The sequence below is a fragment of the Toxotes jaculatrix genome, chromosome 7 (assembly GCF_017976425.1).
Source record: "Toxotes jaculatrix isolate fToxJac2 chromosome 7, fToxJac2.pri, whole genome shotgun sequence".
Classification (NCBI taxonomy): domain Eukaryota; kingdom Metazoa; phylum Chordata; class Actinopteri; family Toxotidae; genus Toxotes; species Toxotes jaculatrix.
In genome coordinates, this window is record NC_054400.1 from 24,316,402 (window position 1) to 24,334,814 (window position 18,413).

Below are 18,413 nucleotides of genomic sequence, written 5' to 3' on the forward strand. Positions count from 1 at the left end.
GTACAGACTGGTGCGACTCCTGAAGAAATTTAAACTGGTCACTCTACATTATTTTGGAGCTATTAACTGCAGCATTTCAAGATTTAGCCACTTCCAGCATGTTTTTATGTTTCAGTTTATAGGCTAACATGTTATTTGTGAGAAAGTGGAAGAGAAGATCCATAAATATTACTATTTGCTGTTTTTCGGCGTTTAGGTCAGATTAAAACAGATGTTCACATGGAACCTGGACTATCATAATATCCAGTTCTACCCCCAGGTGACCACAGCAAGTCAAGGATATTTCTTTTGGTCGGGGGTTTATTTGAATCATTTCGACCATAAAGAACATGAAGCTATGTTTTCAATGATTTTATACTCAACTGTCCGTGGAGCTACGAGGCAACTTGCGCACATTTGGCGCAGTAAAGCTCTCTTGACGGACCGTCCAAGACACTTCCGGTTAGCAACCAATCCGCGACGCCTTTACGGTTTCCATGGGGCTGTTAGTAACAACCGCTACGTACCTGTCTTACAGATAGCTAGCTAAAGATTGATAAAACGACGAAACAAATACTTACAAATGTATCTTTACGATTTATAAATGGTCGTTTACCGACGTTACCATCAAGTCAGGTGGACTGGTCTTTAGAGAGATTCTTTACGGGCTGGCAAACTAAGTTGGTCGACGACAGAAAGCTAACTTACCGTTAGCGGGTTAATCCAGCAAAAAAGGGAGGACGAAAAGCCATTTGAGGAAGCAAGTTTCAAAATTCTCAAGATGAGTGAGCAGCTGAAATACATCGTCGAACAACTCAACAGAGAGCCATTCAAGAAAAACTTTAACCTCATCACGTTTGACTCTCTTGAGCCGATGCAGCTGCTGCAGATTTTAAATGATGTTCTGGCTGAGATTGACCCAAAGGTGAACAACTAAAACTAAAATTTCAACACATTAAACTACAGGCTTCAGTTACTGTAGCTGTGTCAGTGCTGGTGTGTGATGTCTGTTCAAATGTGGTATTCATGAATTAACGGGTGATAGGTAACGCCGTTTACTGCTGTTCTTGTTTATAGCAAGCTATGGATATACGTGAAGAGATGCCTGAGCAGACTGTGAAGAGGATGTGTGCTCTGCTGGGGATGCTGAAATACAGGCCTCCTGGCAACCTCTCGGATGTGTAAGTGACTACAGCCACTTTCAGTTAAAATGCCCCCACTTCATTTAGTGAAGCACCTGTTATTTGTAGTGTTATATTTTCATTACATGCTCTGCTTCTTCTCACCTCTTGCAGGAGCACCTTCAGACAGGGTCTGGTGACTGGCAGTAAGCCTGTGGTCCACCCCATCCTCCACTGGCTGCTACAGAGGGTCCCTGAACTGAAGAAGAGGGCCTACCTGGCTCGCTTTCTAGCCAAACTGGAGGTGCCTGCTGAGTTTCTGCAGGATGATGTCATCAGTGAAACCTATCACCAGGTATTTCAGTATATTACAGTCACTGTGTCATTTCCCTGTTGCTTTTTTTTTTTTAATTGCTAATTACCTGAAGGGCAAAAGAGGCTACACATTAATGCTGTGTGTTCACAGTATGAAGAGCTGGTAGAAGGATTTAAGACATATCACAAGGAGTGTGAACAGCTGAGGACTTCAGGCTTCTCCACAGCAGAAATCAGAAGGGTAAACAAAACCATCAATAACCTTTTACAATCTATGTTTGTTTGAAGTTATTCATGTGCAGCTTTCTCAGTCTAAAATTGGCACACATTGACACTGGAGGTCAGTTGTCACAAAATTAATTGCGACTAATTTGATTTTTTTTTTAAAAAGATGCATAAAAATGACTGGTTCCAGCTTCACAAATGTATATTTGTATTATTTGTATTTGCTGCTTTTCTTTGTCTCCTCGGATGTTCAACTAATATCTTTGGGTTTTGGACTATTGGTCAGACAAACTAGTGATTTGAATGTGTCAACTTGGACTTTGAGAAATTGTGAAGGGCATAAAAACCCTTTTCTGGACATTTTATGGACAAAACAATTAATGGTTTAATTGAAAACAAATCAAAAGTCAGTTGTAACTAATGTTTCTATGACATTTAAAAACTCACCTTCTTAGCTGATACAGTGCTCTGAAATTATCCATCTTTTCTTTGATAACAGGACATTAGTGTGATGGAGGAAGAGAAAGACCAACTAATCAAACGTGTCGAGAGGCTGAAGAAGAGGGTAAGTCAGATCGTTCTGGGAGGTCCCCTCGCTCTTGCAATGCTTGGAAGTCTTTAGGATTTACTGAGGGATGAAAACATGACCCCAGACATATATTATCAGCTCCTCTAATAGACCTGACAAGCTGCAAGGCTGTCTTAACAAGGCTGTGAAGTAATGAGCTGTTGATTTAATGGTTTTTACTTACAGGCCATGCCAAAAGGTGAAACCTGACTCTGCTCGAGGTGCTTGGTTATTTCTGCCGACCATGTAATAACCTTCAGTTGGACATTGTCACATTAACTTGTCGATCCACTAGGTGGAGTCAGTGTCCAACCATCAACGGATGCTGGAACAGGCCAGACAGCTTCGAGTGGAGAAGGAGAGAGAGGAGTCACTGACTCAGCAGAAGCAAGAACAGAAGAACCAAGTAAATGCTTGTGATTAATTGTGGTTTATCATCATATTTGCTCTGCTTGATATATTTTACAGGGACATCATAGACCAGCCAAACAATATGTAGCCTGCTGCGCTTTGGAGGACTGAAAAGAAAAATGATGTTGTAGCTGCTTGTTTTTTCTCAGTCTGTAGGCTTACCATTATGCCCAAAGCGTTTTCAGCACCTCACACTGAAAGATCTGTCAGCCCTTGTTTCATGTTTGACATCAGGGCCGAAACAATTTGTCAATAAATTGATTAGTCGATAGAAAATGAATCATTAACTGTTTTGATAATTGATTAATAATTTAAAAGATTTTTCAAGCACAAATATTGAAAGATGTCAAATATGCTCTAGTTTTAGCCTCACAGATGAGAGGATTTATTGCTTTTCTCTGCTTTATAGAATTGAAAACTGAGTATCTGTGGGTTTTCACTATTTTATGGCATTTAATAGATTAATGATTGTATCAGTTAAACTGATAATGAGCCCAATTTGAAACAGTAATCAACAATAGAGAAGTTTGAAATAATTACAGAATCAAAATGATATAAACCTTTTTAAGAAGTACCAGCTTGTGAGAATGGACAGCTTTCAAATACAATAATACATTTGATTAGTCAATTAGTCAGTTGTCAGAAAATTGATTGGCAACGATTTTGATGGTCAGCTAAGCTAAAAGAGAGTCAGAAGTGATAAATTCAAGTTTTCCTTTGGCATTTAAGCCAAAATGGCCAAAGAAATTCTTGAATTTTCTGGTTTTCTTAGTCATCTGTGATAGAAAATTGAATACGTTTGAGACAAAACAGGCAATTTGAAGATGTCACCCTTCACCTTGGTTAAATATGATGGTTCACTATTCTCTGACACTGGATCAGTGTATTAATCCAGAAAATGATCAGTAGTGAAAATAGTCCTAGTTAGCTGCGGCTCTGATGTTTAATGTTGTACATTTTCCCACATTACCTGTACTAGTAATCATTTTTGTCTGTGCAGCTGTTCCAGGCAGAGCAGAGACTGCAGAGGTCACAGCAGCAGTTGAAGGATTTGCAACAGGCAGCAGCAGATGCCAATCCAGAGAGTGAGTACCCGTGTCCTGCTGCTGCCTCTGCAGGACAGAGCTCGACGGGAAGTTCAAGGACACGGCAGAGCTTTAGGGGGGGTCTCTCAGCTAATAGGCTTTCCTCTGTTGAGACCCTCTAATTATACTGATCTTTGAAGTGCCATAATACAGCTTATCTGATGTTGAAATTGACTCCTTTTGTTCTCATATGTTATTGGTCTCTTTGGCCAGAGAAGAGATTTACACATTTGCAGTTTCTAAAATGACCTGTGCAATGCAGACTGAGGTGGAGCTACACAATTATCACTTATCACTATTACTGCATGTGTGTGTCCAAATAAGTACCACTGTTGTTCAGTATAAGTACCTGCCGTTCAACAGTTAAATTAATAAGCAACTATTTCACTATAAGTACATTTTACACAAGACGTTAGTATTTTCTATTTTCAGTGGCTTTACATTTATAAGCATAAGCTCCAAACTCTTGATTTAAAGCTCTGACTCTTTCAGGCTTAATGAAGAGGCTCGAAGAGGAGATCAAGTTCAACTCCTACATGGTCTCTGAGAAACTCCCCAAAGAGCTGGAGGGTATGAGGCGTACGGTGCAGTGCCTTCAGAAGGTAGCATCAGAGCCTGCCATGTGCCAGGCCGACCTCCAGGAGCTGGAGGACAAGGTCAGGAGCAGAATGTGGTGTGATGTCTGTATACCTTCATATGTTGCAGAATTCTGACGTGTTTGTCTCTGAGTGATCTTTAATTTACACTTTAACAGATCAAAGAAGTTGATTCCCAGATAAACCAGCTGATTGAGAAGAGGATGATGAGAAATGACCCCATGGATGACAAAGTGACCCTTTACAGGCAACAGGTGTTGAATTTATTGAATTTCTTTGATGTCTTTCACATTTTGGTTAAATTTAGTCTTGTGTGAAGTGGAGCCTGTGGGTGCTGACTGTGATGTTGTGTGATGTTAAAGGTGCCTAGTGGAGTTTTCACTAACTAAAAGATGCTTTGCATGTATCCTTCAACATACCCTCTTTGAGACCACATCCAGAGCTGGTCTGATGGCCACATTCTTTTAGCAGCGTGTACACAAATACGTCCTGGGCCTCACTGAAGAACCTCCTACTCAAAAATTAAACACAACAATGCATTTAGTCTTTGCAAACAGAAGTGATGTATATGTTTATTTGCATATTCAGCGAGGAAATGAAATACAATCAAAAATTGTTTTATTTTTCTAACTTTTGTTATCATTTTTGAGGATGAACTCCCTGTGCTGTCAGGATGTGTGTTCTTGTGTAATGGAGATGATGGTTGGGACATAAGGCAATCCAAGTGTCTTTTGTTTACAGGCTGCTGTTTCTTACCCATTTCTTGCTTTAATAAAACTCCCATAGCTCAGTTGCATTCAGCCTCCCATGGGTTAAAGGCACTCAGCAGAAACCCTTCTGTCATGTAAATGTAATGTAACATGACTCTTGCAGGCCTCCATCGTCATTCGCAGGAAGGAGTCAAAGGCACAGGAGCTTCAGGAAGCGAGGGAGGAGCTGGCCGCAGCAGAGAAGGAGCTGAGACAGAGGACCAGCCATGCACAAGCCTCAGAAGGGGAAGAGATCGTCCGGGGTGATGAGGTACACCGTTGGAAGTGCTTCTTACAGTCACACAATAACACAGTCACTACATATCAGCCAACTCAGAATTTCTTCAGAGCCATGCTCATGTCGTTTGAGTGTGTCACACACACACACACACAGGATGTCTAACTTTATTTCTGATGAGAATCTCACTGCCTGTGGCTAAAAAAAGAAACATTTTCTGCACCCTTATCATCTTCATGTGTGAGGTAACATCACATACAGAAACTCCAGCTTTATCTAAGTGCACATGAGGAGATCTTCAAACCACAGAAAACACAAGAGGCTATTTCTGTTCTTATCCAAACACAGACGGGCTCACTGTCTAATGTTACTTATCCCTTTTCCCTACTCTCCCTCACATTCCCATACAGAGCCATAAATAGAACACAACAGAGAATATCCAGAACAAGGAACTGTACTGGACAAAGTGCCTGAAAGTTGGCCTTTCCCCCTAATCTTTACTGTAATAAATCTCCTAATTCAAGCCAGCTGGACACATTAAACAGACTCTTTATTTATATCCCATGACGAGGATGTACTCCCCCTTTCAGACACATGGCATGGTCTACTCTGAGCCGTCACGTTGACAAAGCAGACTGAACTACTCACCAGGAGGGAAAAAAAACCTGACAATATAGTTGCACATAAGTCAGAAGCCCTTGGGCTATCACTTCTTCATTTGCCTCTGCATACATTAAGCCTACAGATAAAGCGTCATCTATAAACAGTTCTGTGTTAGCAGAGGGATGCTGATAGATGGAGGTTGTGCTGTGACCGTGTGTACTTTGTGGATTAGAATTTTTATAGCCTGGTGTTTGACGCACATTGATCTCCATGAGGTGAGAGCTGGAGCCACAGCATGTGTGAAATTACAGCAGCTTTCTCCTTTCCTGTGCCCTGTGTTCTTTGGTGCTGCTGTCAATCCCTGTGGAAGGTGCACGTGAGTGTTGTTCCAGGGAGCATTGTCCGAATGCTGACCCTGACCTCTGACCAGCACGTCAGGGGTGAAAAGAAAAAGCGAATTTCCTATAGGGCTGAGAAGAAAACACTTTGAACATCTACGACACTAAAAGTATAATTTTAGCATTAGTTAACTGATGCCACATTACTTTGAGATGATAATATAATGACTTTCAAGGATTAGATTCTTTCTCGCAAAGAGTCAGACAGAGTTAGAAAAGACTGATGCTAGGCTGGACAACCAAATGGTCCCCAAAGTGGGCCCTAAAAGTCTCTGATTCACTATGTGTCAACTGAGTTTGTTAATTCTATTAACTGCAAATTTATCCCATATTTTGCACCACCCAAGGGTCCCTGTGTGAAATGTAGTTTTAAGACATTAATTATTTTAGTTAATATAGTAGTCACATAGCGCATGAACTGTGCTTATTGAGGACTTGGAGGCGATAGGATATGTACGCACTGCACATGTGGGTGGTAAGTGGGGCGAGGGGAGGGTCGACGGGGACACATAAGCATATTCTGGCAGATTTTGTTAGCTTTGGACAGTGCCAGGCTAGCTGTTTCCCTCTGTTTTCAGTCTTTATGCTAAGCTAAGCTAATGAGCTGGTTCCAAGTCTTATATTGAGACTTGAAAGTGATATTGATCTCCACTTCTGAATCTTGGCAAGAAAGTGAATTGAATTTCCCCAAATGCCAAACTGTTCCTTTAAACAGCAATACCGATGCGCATTAGATGCACAAGCTCTGAATTTTATGTTTTTGTACATCAACAACAGACTTTGTTAGAGATGTAATGGGACAAAAATGAAAGGGTGGTGTTCTTGCAGCAGAAACAAAACTAATGTTTTCATTGATTCTGGCAAATTACAGAGGGAGTGAAATGTCAGTGGAAAAGTTATTTCCAACATGTTCATTCTTTTCAGTTAAAGAATAGAAATCAATCATCTGAGCAAGTAGGGAGAAGGAGCAACATCTTCTATGTTCCAGGAAGAAATATCATGAGGTGGTGTTTGTAATTTGGAAAAAATACATATATAGTGGGAATACCACTCATATAAGACAGAAGCTCATGTGTATTTCAGCTACTGTCTTCGTTCTGCATTAATTATATCATTGTATTACAATTACTTAGTGAATGACTGACATACCTTTAAGTCTGACTGAAATGATGAGAGAGAGCTGTTTGCAGAGACCACGGGGGCCCTTGAGACTGTACATGAATGAGGTTAATGAGAATGTTTTGTCAAACACAGCTTATCAGACTCCTCCGTAGTTTTGGGCTATCAGCCACGGTGGAGATGATCACCTTATCAGAGGTATTTTCCATTCTGCTGGTTATGTGTCATCACATGCCACCTACCAACTGCAGGGTCTCTCTGAGAGGGATGACTACATCTGCTCGTCATTGGTTGGCCAGTAACATAAAACCACTTTGTCCACCAGCCCCATCACGCTGGTTAAATTTAGCCTTACTTCAGACAAGAGACCATCACGAATATGAGTAAAATATGTTTTCTTTTTCTTTTTCTTTTTTTACTGTGGAGATCTTCACTTTAATTGGCTAAATTTTTATTTTTTTAAGGGGTGCTCTCGTACTGTATTTCTCACATGCAGTTATATGGAATATGTGCTGCACCATTCATGTTTCTGTTGACTTGCACTGAATGTCTGAGACAAGTGTTTTATGACAGAGCTGCTGTCCACTTTGACAGCAGTTGTTTTGGGGACACAATGTTGGGAACACTATGCAGTATTATTCTGCTGCGCTAATTCCTCTCTCAGCCATGTCTGCCCTTGATGTCTCAAAATACACAAAGAATAAATGTACACACACTCACGCACACTCCCACCCACACTCACTCACACACACACACACACACACACATTGAGCTTCATGGATCCCCAAAGGATGTGAAGCACATTCTGTGATTTCTGGGGCTGTTCTCCCGTGTCCATGTTCATTTATAGCTGCTCTTCATTGTGGAGGAGTTTCATTGTGTCCCAGCAGACAGACGGGGCAGGGAGTGACTGAACATCCACTTAAAGCAGTTATTCTGCCAGATGAAGCTGTTTGCCGTACATAGCTGGCTGTGAACCTGAAAGGATCGAGTGACTGTTTCAGATCATGGCATGGCCCCCAGGCCCCTTTGCCGCAGTCACTGCTGTTTTCTAATCCCTTCCCTCCCCTGGCTCAACCCATTGTCTTCTCCTGTGGCCTTTCATAGTATCTCAGCTGTGCTGGACACCATGTTGTCAAATATAAACCTCTAGTAATGTAAAAATAGTTGATTATTTTTGATTTATATTTTTATATTGAAAAAGTGTCAAATGACTGTGTGTATGGAAAAGAAATTGCTTGTGATGAACTTACAGATAATTCTCACCCGACTCTGCTTTACAAAGAACTTTATCATCTTTCAGCATGTTGTTTTGATTTTACAGCCGGCAACTTTACTATTTTTGGTCCAGTCTCACTGCTCTCTTTAGCATTGTTTCCAGGCACAGCAAGCAGTGCTTTTCAGGGAAAGAAGTTCCAGAAACCCACTTTACATTTCCTGTCCAGCATCAACTGTCAGATTGACAAAGTTAGTGACTAGCTGGTGAACATAGTGAAACACTTAGCAGCTAAAGGGCAGGATATTTCCTCAGGACTTGGTGGAGACTAAAGAAAGAAGAAGACCAGACCTAAAAGGAATATTGGACTCACATTTGTCAGCTGGCCAGAAACATGGCTCCAAATGAATGCTTATGTTGCTCCGTAACAGCTCAATGTGTAAATAAGCTACTGTTCACTAACCAGTTTGCTATATGAACTCTTATGATGAAGAATGTGTTTGTTTCATTTGAAGGTAATGCTGAATTCTGCTTCATTGTTGTTCAAAGCTGAAACGTTTGGTGGTGAAACTGCGGAGCAAAGGAACCGTGTACAAGAAGAGACGGCAGGAAATTGCTGAGCTGAAAGCAGAGTATGGAGTCCTGCAACGGACGGAGGAGATTCTCAAGCAGAGACACGAGACCGTTCAACAGAAACTGGTAACTCTTCGCCCATTTTCCGACTTTCCTCTGAGACAAGCAGGCTAAACAAAGAAAGGAGTGGGATCTACTTGTTCCCTTTATATTAAGTCTTTTTGTGTCCTTTTGAAGTCCTACAGGACAAGCAAGCAAGCAAAAGTCCACTGAACTTACATATAACTATAGGGAGACAAGTCACAAGTTTTCTTCTTGTATTTTTCTTTTACTGTATCACTGGCAATTGATGTTTGAATGTCACACAGGCCTGCCATCATTTGTTGGCCAGTGAGCAGCTATGTTTGATCAGCTGAATTCAATATGTTGCACCAGAACATGTGAGTGTTTTTGTTAAAGGAAGCTTCAGTAATCATCATATGCAGTGTTTTATATCGTATCTGAGCCACAGAACTCCTCCTAACTGCTTTTAATGCCGTCTCTGCCCCGTAGCTTTCATACTATATCCCCTCCACCCCCGTCCCTGTGCTCAGACTCCCATTCCAAATGTGCTGTTTTCACTTGATCTCCCCCATTCACGCAGTTTGTGCTAACAGAGAAGTGATAGGCGCTTCCTGGAAATGGATTCACACCTCTGTGCGGTCTCAGCACCTGACTTGTTGATAGGCTGTCTGACGTAGGCAGAGCTGCTATTTCTGATGGCTGCATCTGCTGCTCCTCCTCTGTCTGCATCCCACACTATAATTTGTTAAAGCAATGGAAGTTTTCCTCCTGGTCACATATCTACCAGGCGATGTATCTATTCCTCTCTTTATGTGGTGTGTTACCTATACAGGTATATAAGCTTTGTGTTTTCAGGAGTTACCTTAGCTTCATGTGAAGCACAATTATACATTAAAATAATATTCACAAAAGAATGCACTCATATTGACAGCACACTTACTGATTCTTCGTATTGATGTAGACTTTCGGAGTGGCTCCTCCCAAGAATGTGTAGCCTATGTGATTTGATTTCATTGTTGAATTTTTTTCATTGTCTGGATGAGTTACCACGTGTCTCTGTCGTGTTTTTAAGCAAACCGTGGAAGCTGAGAAGGGAATCTCTGGGTACAGTGACACTCAGGAGGAACTGGAGAGAGTGTCTGCCATCAGCAGTGAGCTAGACGAAAAGAAGGGCCGCACACTGGAGGAAATGTCTGAAATGGTGACTATACCGTGGGGCCTTGGGTAAAATCCCCACAAATCCGTCTTTGTAGTTAATGTAAAATTGATAATTGCTGATTAACTGCAAATGATAATTTCATTCAGGGCAGTAAAAGACCAGTGGAATTCACAACAGTTTTTTTCTGTATCATTATATAAGCAGTTGAAGCAGTTGCCACTTATTAGGCCGTGCTCCAAGCTGTAGTGAGTTTGTTGATCAGTTTGGCAGCAAGTACATTTGGCAAACTGCAGACTACTCCTAATGATGGAGTCAGACGTCCCTGGCTCTAATATGAAAGTAGACCTTTACAGTGGAACCTGGAAATGCAGTATAAACTGTTACTAAATACTGTCATATAACCATTGTTATGGCCTATGGTAAAGCACTAACATGGCAGATTTACCCTGGCTATAGACACTTTAGTTATTTTACAGGGTTTGTCAGAGATGTGTCAGGTTGCAACTCTCTGTTTGATAATCACATTACCTGCTGTTTTCTCTTCAGAATCAAGATGCATTAAATTCTGTTTCCTCTCAATTTATATTGTGATTATAGTAAGATTTATGTTGGTTTTTTCAGGTGATGAAATTAAACTCCATGATAGAGAAGAAGAAGTCAGGTCTGGCTCCAATCATAAAGGAACTGAGGTCACTGAGACAGCAGTCTCAGGTGAGCGCTGCCTGCATTACAACACTTCAAAGAATCGTCACACCACATCAATTAGTATTTGTAAAGAAAATTCCACCTATTTAAATGGATGCATTTAAATAAAGGCATGACAAAACATTATTGTTCCCCCTTTCACACACTGTTCAGGAATAAAAAGCAGTCCCATCAAGAAGCTGATACTTTTCACTCCATTCTTATGGGTCTCTGGATCACAGTCTCTGGATCACTAATCTGATATGAAGTGGATATTATTCATTTATACTCCAAAATGCCATTGTGCCTCCAGTGTACAGGATGCAAGCCAGTGCAAAATCCAGCTCTCACATTTCACAGCACACTCACACATTCTCCCCCAAAGCCAAAGCAAAAACATTTGCATTTTCATATGAGAAAAACATGATAAACTATAAATTCTAAAAAAAACAAACAAATGGTGGGATCTTCACTGTGTCTGAAAGCCACTAAGAGTGAACTTGTATTGTGTATTGTATGTGTTATGTTGGACTGGGTCCATTAAGAATAATTTACATAGTCCATAAATAAAATGCAGGATGGGAAAGCCCCCCCACATCGCTGAGCTAAAGCAGAGGATTAAATTTTCCTACACGTGTTCCCAGAATCACTCTTCCATCTTACTGGGTAATGTCTGCTAATGAAGAGCTGCAACAGGAAGACATAAATAGACTTTGTAAAAGACTGTTGTAAGTTAAACTGCTCGAATGCCAGCTGTGATATTATGTTGATGTGAAACAGTGCACAAGAGTGCTCAACATGTGTATTCTATGTATTTGTCTCAATTCTCATTCAGCATACAGTACATGAATTCATTTGTCTCTCGGTTCCTGTGTATGACTGTCTGGGTTCTGACCTTAACAGGAGCTAAGCCAAGAATATGAGGAAAAGAAGGTGCAATATGAAAGTTGTGCTGTTGGTCTGGAGAGCAACAGATCTAAACTGGAGCAGGTATAGTTATTATCCTGCAATAGACTGAATGTAGTCGACAATTTAAATATACTTATACATGTTTATCCAGTGTATCTGTGTATGATATTTTATGTATTTGTCGTGACGTGTCTGTGTTCTCATGTTTTTTCAGGAGGTGAAAGCACTGAGAGAGGAGACGGCACAGGAGGAAAACCAGTATCATTATATTAACACCCTGTCAGAGGCATGTATCTTAAAAGGATAGTTGCTGAAAGCAGAAACAAAAACATCGGTGCTATTAGCCTCAGGGGGGTATATCAGCCATCATCATCACTATTTTACAAGCCAAATATGGTCAAATCAGAATTGATACTCCAAACTATGAATAGTGACTTGCTTCCCACAGGGCTGCTGCAGGAGTGGATAAAATGTCACATGATTGTGCAAATGACCTGCCCCCAAACACCCACTGTGACAATAAACCCAGTTTCTCCGTCTCTGTCCTCCACAGATCATTGAGATGCAAATACAGCGGGCGGCCGAAGAGATGAAGGCTTACGTGTCCTCTGATCCGCAAGAGAGGAAGAAGGCCACCAGGTGAGCATGCTGAGCCAGGTCAGCCAGCTGCTTGCAAGATGAGAAGCTCTTATTACAGCACAGTCAGTGAGGCTGCTGCCACTTTATTCGTGCTTACAGCCGAGGGAGTTGTCAGAAACTCATTACCACACCTTGTGATATCAAGATATGCTGCTACACCACACCTTTATTTAAAAACTCTGGGGGAGATCAACATGCGAGATGGTGATGGTTTGCATTTGAATAATATTCTCCTGCTTCTTTTGTAGGGAGGTGTACATGAAGAACATTTCTGAACAGGAGTTACTTGGGAAGGTGAGAAAAGTGTGTCCAAGAGTTGACCTACAGATGCCCTGGGTCAATACTTATATACAAATATTCCTTTTATTCTGTCAAGTGCATGTTTGCAGTTTGTCCTTTTACAATCAGTCAGGCTCTGAACAGTGACCAGACTCATATTGTACAAACAAAAGCCACTTTTTTCTTCTCTCAACTTTCTAATCAAATTCCTTTGTGGACTCCAGAAGTTACGTGAGAAACAGAAGATGGTGAGGGAGAGCCACAGCGACAACATGGAGCAGATGAAGATGTGGCAGGACCTGGAGCAGCTGATGGAGTGCAAGAAGCAGTGCTTCATCCGAGCTCAGAGCCAGGCATCTATTGGTCAGGTCATCCAGGAGGGAGGAGAGGATAGGCTGGTGTTGTGAGGATATGTCTAGGCAGAATCAGCTACAGGTCACCTACAGTACATTCACTAACTCAGAGTTAGGGTTAGGGTTAATGTTCACCACCCTCCCTCTAAATGTTAACTGTTAATACCTGGTTAAATAAAGGTTAAATAAATAAATAACTGTTATTGGATACTATAGTACAGTCAAATAACAGGCACAAGCTTTGTTTCATTGTGTTCACAGGGTTCATTTTTCCCTTCATCTGGTCTGTTACACACTGCCTTTGAGTTTGGCCTGATAGTTTATCTTGTGTAATCAGTAACTCCTAGTGATGACATGGTATAAGATGTGAATCCACAACTTAAAAAACACATGTATCAGGAGGTGTTGCGGGACAAGGGTTTTCACTTTCTGTGGCCCAGTGGAGACTCCTATGATTTCAATCAAAGTGTGCAAAGATAACAGCATACAAAGTGGTGCACTTGGGATGTGGCCGTGGTCAACTATTTTTGGCAACGACAACCATGACCTTGGACAGAGTGTCTTGCCAATTTTGGAATTCCCTGGGACCACCGTTGCTTTGGACAGTGCAGATGAACTAGTCATATTATTCTGCTTGTCTCTATTTTATATCATATCATTATTTTTCTGTAATAGATACTTATTTCAGAATAACCCTTGATATTTATGGTTAGATATTTTTGCTGTCTGTGTATATCTATTAAAAGTGTTATATATTCATTTTGACTCATGTTTCATTATAATCCAAAATGAAACTGTCCTTCAAATAACAGTCAACTGGACATCCATAAAAACTTAAACTGGAGTATTATAAAATATTATTAGTAAATATAATTTATGTGTAAGTCAATTTTAAACTACATGTGGGACAGAATACATTTTACTTGCTATAATGAAGTATAATTCCCTTTTTTGAAGAAATAATGTGGCACACACTTCTGCGAACATAGACGGTGGTGTGAGTGTCCCATGTTGTTCCCAACAAATGTCTTCTCGGATGTTTCAGGATCCCACCATCTCTCCCACAGAAACGTAATCTGCTGTTGACAGCCAGTGTTAGTGGCTCTTGTGCCAAACGGATCAAGTGTGCATTGTAAAAGGCAGCTTGGTGTCCAACTGGCCACTTCTATGTTATTACTGTTACAGCACTTTGTGCTTCTTGGGGCCTTATTAAGACGTGCTAACAGATGATGCATGCCTTGTCCTGTAAGACAGCTGACAATGAGACCTCCTAAAGAACACAATGTGTGGTGGTGGGTTGACCTGGTGCCCTCACAAATCTATAGCAAATTGCCTGTCTTTATAGCTGTAATGCAGATGTAGCTGATTTATCAGGTATGGTCTGGCTTCATTAATCATTTCTGGAATGGTACTGGTATGTCTTTGGCCCTAGCTGGTGTGAATCTTTTGTGTAGCCGTGACGTCCCTGAGACGTTGATCTGTGGCTCGTCTTTTTGTTCTCTACTCTGAGCATGAACTCATTCCTGCCAAAGAAAACCAGGGGCCCACAGTCATGTGTAAATGAGGCAGTAATACAATAAGACATGGCGCTTCTCTAATGGGATGCCTGTAGTCTGAGGGATTTGTGTAAAGTGGTGGGTGAATCTAGACAAGCAGGTTTTACTTAACTGTGTGTGGTCAGAGCACTGTGTGCAACACCAACATGGCAAACGTGTTTAATGTGGGAACAGTGTTCTCACACTGGTTCTGTTGCAACATGGACACTGGCCAACACGGGACATCTTTGTCTCAACGGAATCATTAAAAAGGAAGCTGTCTTTTTTCTTGTTGTCAGAATACGTGGCTTTTTAAATAAAGCCTCTAATGTCTCTCACAAACATTATTTACAGTAACCAGCCAGCTACACTGAAACCGATGTGGTAGGCAACAGGAAACACTAAAAATGAATACAAACTAACCCCAGACTGTCAGTTTACATACAACAGAAACCACAGGGCTTTTGGTGGAATAAGCGGGTGTGAGCTCCAGCTTTTCACTTCCTGGTTACTTCCTGTGCTGTTTTTTCGTGTTTCCCAGGTTTGAACGTAGCTGACACTGTTCGTCCAATGGCATTAGTCCACATGCAGCGCAGGGAAGAGGGGCAGCAGTGAGGCGCTTTAATAAAACCAGACTGTCAGCACCGTGTGGAGCCACAGAGAGCTGCGCCACGGTGAGGCAGGGTACGGCACGGTAGCACTCAGGAGGACCGGACCGGACCGGGTGAATGCAGTCCTCAACACGGGACACTGCTGCAGACACTTTTCCACCATTTTCGGAGATAAGAGGGCGCTCAGAGTAATCTTCATCCAGACAGAGAAGAGGAACATTTCCCCCCGTGATTCCCGTGAAGAATCTTAACAGTGTCCGGTGGGACACGTTAGACCGCGGCCAATAGCTGTCGATAGCTACCCGAGTGTGAATGCTCAGCTCTCAGTTGGCAAACTCCTTATTCCTTTGAAAGTACTGACAGTTGTAAAGTAGCCGGAGGTGTCGTGCGGCAGCGTGTTTTATTTTTTTGGGTGAAGCTGTGTGGGAAGGAGCCGTCTGTCCGCCATGGAGAACGCTCACACGAAGAGTGTGGAAGAAGTTTACAGTTATTTCTGCGTCAATGAAAGCACAGGACTTTCCCTGGACGAGGTGAAACGGCAGCGGGAGAAATGGGGCCTAAACGGTACGACAACTGAAAGCGCAGCACCGCACCACAGACGACGCCGCCGCCGTGAATGAGACGCGGTTCAAAAATGTCTTGTCATTGTAACACAGCGTTCAGTGTGCGGGGTAAAAGTCCTCAGCGCCTTCAGCCGGCCGGTGCACCGGGCTCCGAGCCGCGATTCGGCTGACGTCATCACCGGTGACCTCGAGGGTTTCCCAGCTCACACACAGTAACACACTAACGGTTACTTAGACCTGCACTGTAGCGTTGTTAGTTACTGTAACACCTCTGAACATTGCATCAGTGTGTAGCGTTGTACCGTGGTGACACTGTGGACAGTGATAACGCTGTTGAACATAGCATGGTTGTGACATTGTTGACGGTGGTTGTAAAAAAAAAAAAAAAATGGTGACATGGTTGAACAGCTCGGCTTCGCTGAACACATCCAGCCTGGCTGGATGTTCCTCAGAGCAGGAGTGCAGCACATGCAGCACATGTGCCCGGACATCCAGCAGGCATTTGACAATGAACAGTGGCCACGGGATCACTGGAGTAACGTTATCTGGCTAAGTTAATCTCTCTTGTCCCAGGCCTAAACAGCTGTTTCATATTAATATCACCTGGGAGGTCATGGAGGGTATACCCCCCCTCCCCTTAAGTCACCCTGACCTTTACATTGATTGGAGTGTTCCCATTGTGTAATGAGTCTTCAGGAAGTTGTTTTATATTCCATATTTAGAACTGAAAGCCTGATATCTGAATGGGATCTTAAATGATAGCAGTATGGTTGGTTCTCGTTTATACTGAATTATAATGGTCAAACAAAGTCACACACAGCTCCACTACATCAGTATAAAAACACAGGACAGAACTTCCCCCATTATACAGTATGTGTGACTAAATCATCAGTTAGTGAAATGTGAAGTGAAACTGGGAATATGCTGGTGGTTTTGTTTTGACACCAACTTGTGTAAGTCTGAGATTTGACTCGCTCGAGTTAACACTCCTCGGTCTCACAGAACACACTGAACTTCTTTTGTTGTAGGAGTCACTTCCCCATCAGGAAACTGGCTAAAAATGTTTCCATCCACCTGCCTAGAAATATACAAGTATTTATACATCACTCACCTGCCTTTTCCTTTCTTTGTCTGTTCCCTGTGCCATCCCTGGATCGACTTTCCCGTCTACACACACGCACAGAGTTACCTGCTGAAGAAGGTAATCACTACTGTCACTGATACTGTTACTGTCAGGTTATGATAGCAGCTTTCTGTGATGGATTGTTTTTAACCAACTCCTTTCTCTGCAGGGAAATCTTTATGGGAGCTTGTCCTTGAACAGTTTGAAGATTTACTTGTTCGAATTCTTCTGCTGGCTGCATGTATATCTTTTGTAAGTATACCTCTAGATTTGTGTGTGTGTGTGTCCTGTTGGGAACAACACAGTCCTGTTGAGAATGCAGTATTTATCACTCTATTGTGCACCATGTAGGCTTGTATTCCGTTCATTGTGAACTCATTGAATGGAACTGCAGTAAGACTTTTGGGACACCTCCTGTGCTTTTGACATAATGAATTTATGTCATGTCTTGACCAGCTGATTCGTTTCATTCTCGCTGTTACTTCCTCCTGTGTTGCGTGAACCAGAGAGATGACGTACATATAATCTAAAAATTTAAGGGAATCTAATACGAGTTACTGCGTCCTACAAATAGCTTTCTCTTCCCACCTCTGACACTTAAAGAGTGTTTACGTGATGTCAGAACTGCAGACAGGATTATTATTACAAAGCCCGGTGTGATGAATGGCAGGGGACAGTTTATGCATTGCATAGTGCTGAAGTGTTAACGTCTTCAGTTTGTATAACCCGGCTGAGGTTACACTCACATATTAGGGAGCTAAACAGCTGAGAAGGCTAGCGACCCATCTGAGGAATGGTGACAACAGCAGTAGCAGCATTGAGTTGCAATCACCATGTGCCAAGTAAGACATTTGAGTCGTCAAGCACGGCTGCTGTGTAATGACTTACCCTGGTCTCCCCTGGGACTCTGACTTTTGGTGCTAGAGAGATAAATGTTTGATAGTGGACTGATTATGTAACAGCATCATCAGTGTGTGTCCGAGCCCATTCAAAAGATAAATCAAAAAGAATATGAAAAATTTGAAGCCAAACAGGCATGTATTGTTTTGTTTTTTTTTCTGTGGTGGATCAAAAATTCAAATTAACCTTTGGCATTGTGTGATTCATTTTTGCACCATTACTTTTTCGATGTTCTTTGAATCAGCTGCACACTACATTAACAGATGTCTGCACAACATTTTGATAACAGAGGCCCCCTGTGCATGCGGTGTGTGTGTGTGTGTGTGAGAGAGAGAGAGTTGGTATGTAGTGTGTAGTGCCCAGTCAGGTGATACAGAGGTGTCACTGGCTGCTGTCTGA

General features: G+C 41.9%; 2 protein-coding genes across 5 annotated transcripts in view; both read left to right on the forward strand.

The window, feature by feature from the left end:
* Positions 1-486: 486 nt before the first annotated feature.
* On the forward strand, positions 487-14,006 carry ift81 (intraflagellar transport 81 homolog). Of its 2 annotated transcripts, none has more exons than XM_041042064.1 (18): positions 487-904; positions 1,057-1,160; positions 1,275-1,455; positions 1,567-1,656; positions 2,140-2,205; positions 2,504-2,614; positions 3,620-3,704; positions 4,197-4,360; positions 4,459-4,554; positions 5,174-5,320; positions 9,173-9,322; positions 10,332-10,460; positions 11,040-11,129; positions 12,006-12,092; positions 12,226-12,297; positions 12,565-12,650; positions 12,899-12,944; positions 13,154-14,006. In XM_041042064.1, exons 1-18 carry the CDS (start codon positions 761-763, stop codon positions 13,334-13,336), a joined length of 2,031 nt encoding a protein of 676 aa, XP_040897998.1. In that variant the 5' UTR covers positions 487-760; the 3' UTR covers positions 13,337-14,006. The 2 variants fall into 2 exon arrangements, with proteins under 2 accessions (XP_040897998.1, XP_040897999.1); XM_041042065.1 differs by having other exon boundaries at positions 13,157-14,006.
* The window catches only part of atp2a2a (ATPase sarcoplasmic/endoplasmic reticulum Ca2+ transporting 2a), a 36,659-nt gene continuing 20,000 nt past the window's right edge, over positions 1,755-18,413 (forward strand). For 2 of the 3 annotated variants that reach the window (XM_041042061.1, XM_041042063.1), the window contains exons 1-3: positions 15,393-15,992; positions 17,175-17,192; positions 17,284-17,366. In XM_041042061.1, the coding sequence (XP_040897995.1) occupies positions 15,875-15,992; positions 17,175-17,192; positions 17,284-17,366 (219 nt within the window). In that variant the 5' untranslated portion in view covers positions 15,393-15,874. Of the gene's footprint in view, positions 1,760-4,972; positions 4,986-15,392; positions 15,993-17,174; positions 17,193-17,283; positions 17,367-18,413 lie in introns of those variants that run through there. The other variant, XM_041042062.1, reaches the window with a different exon arrangement.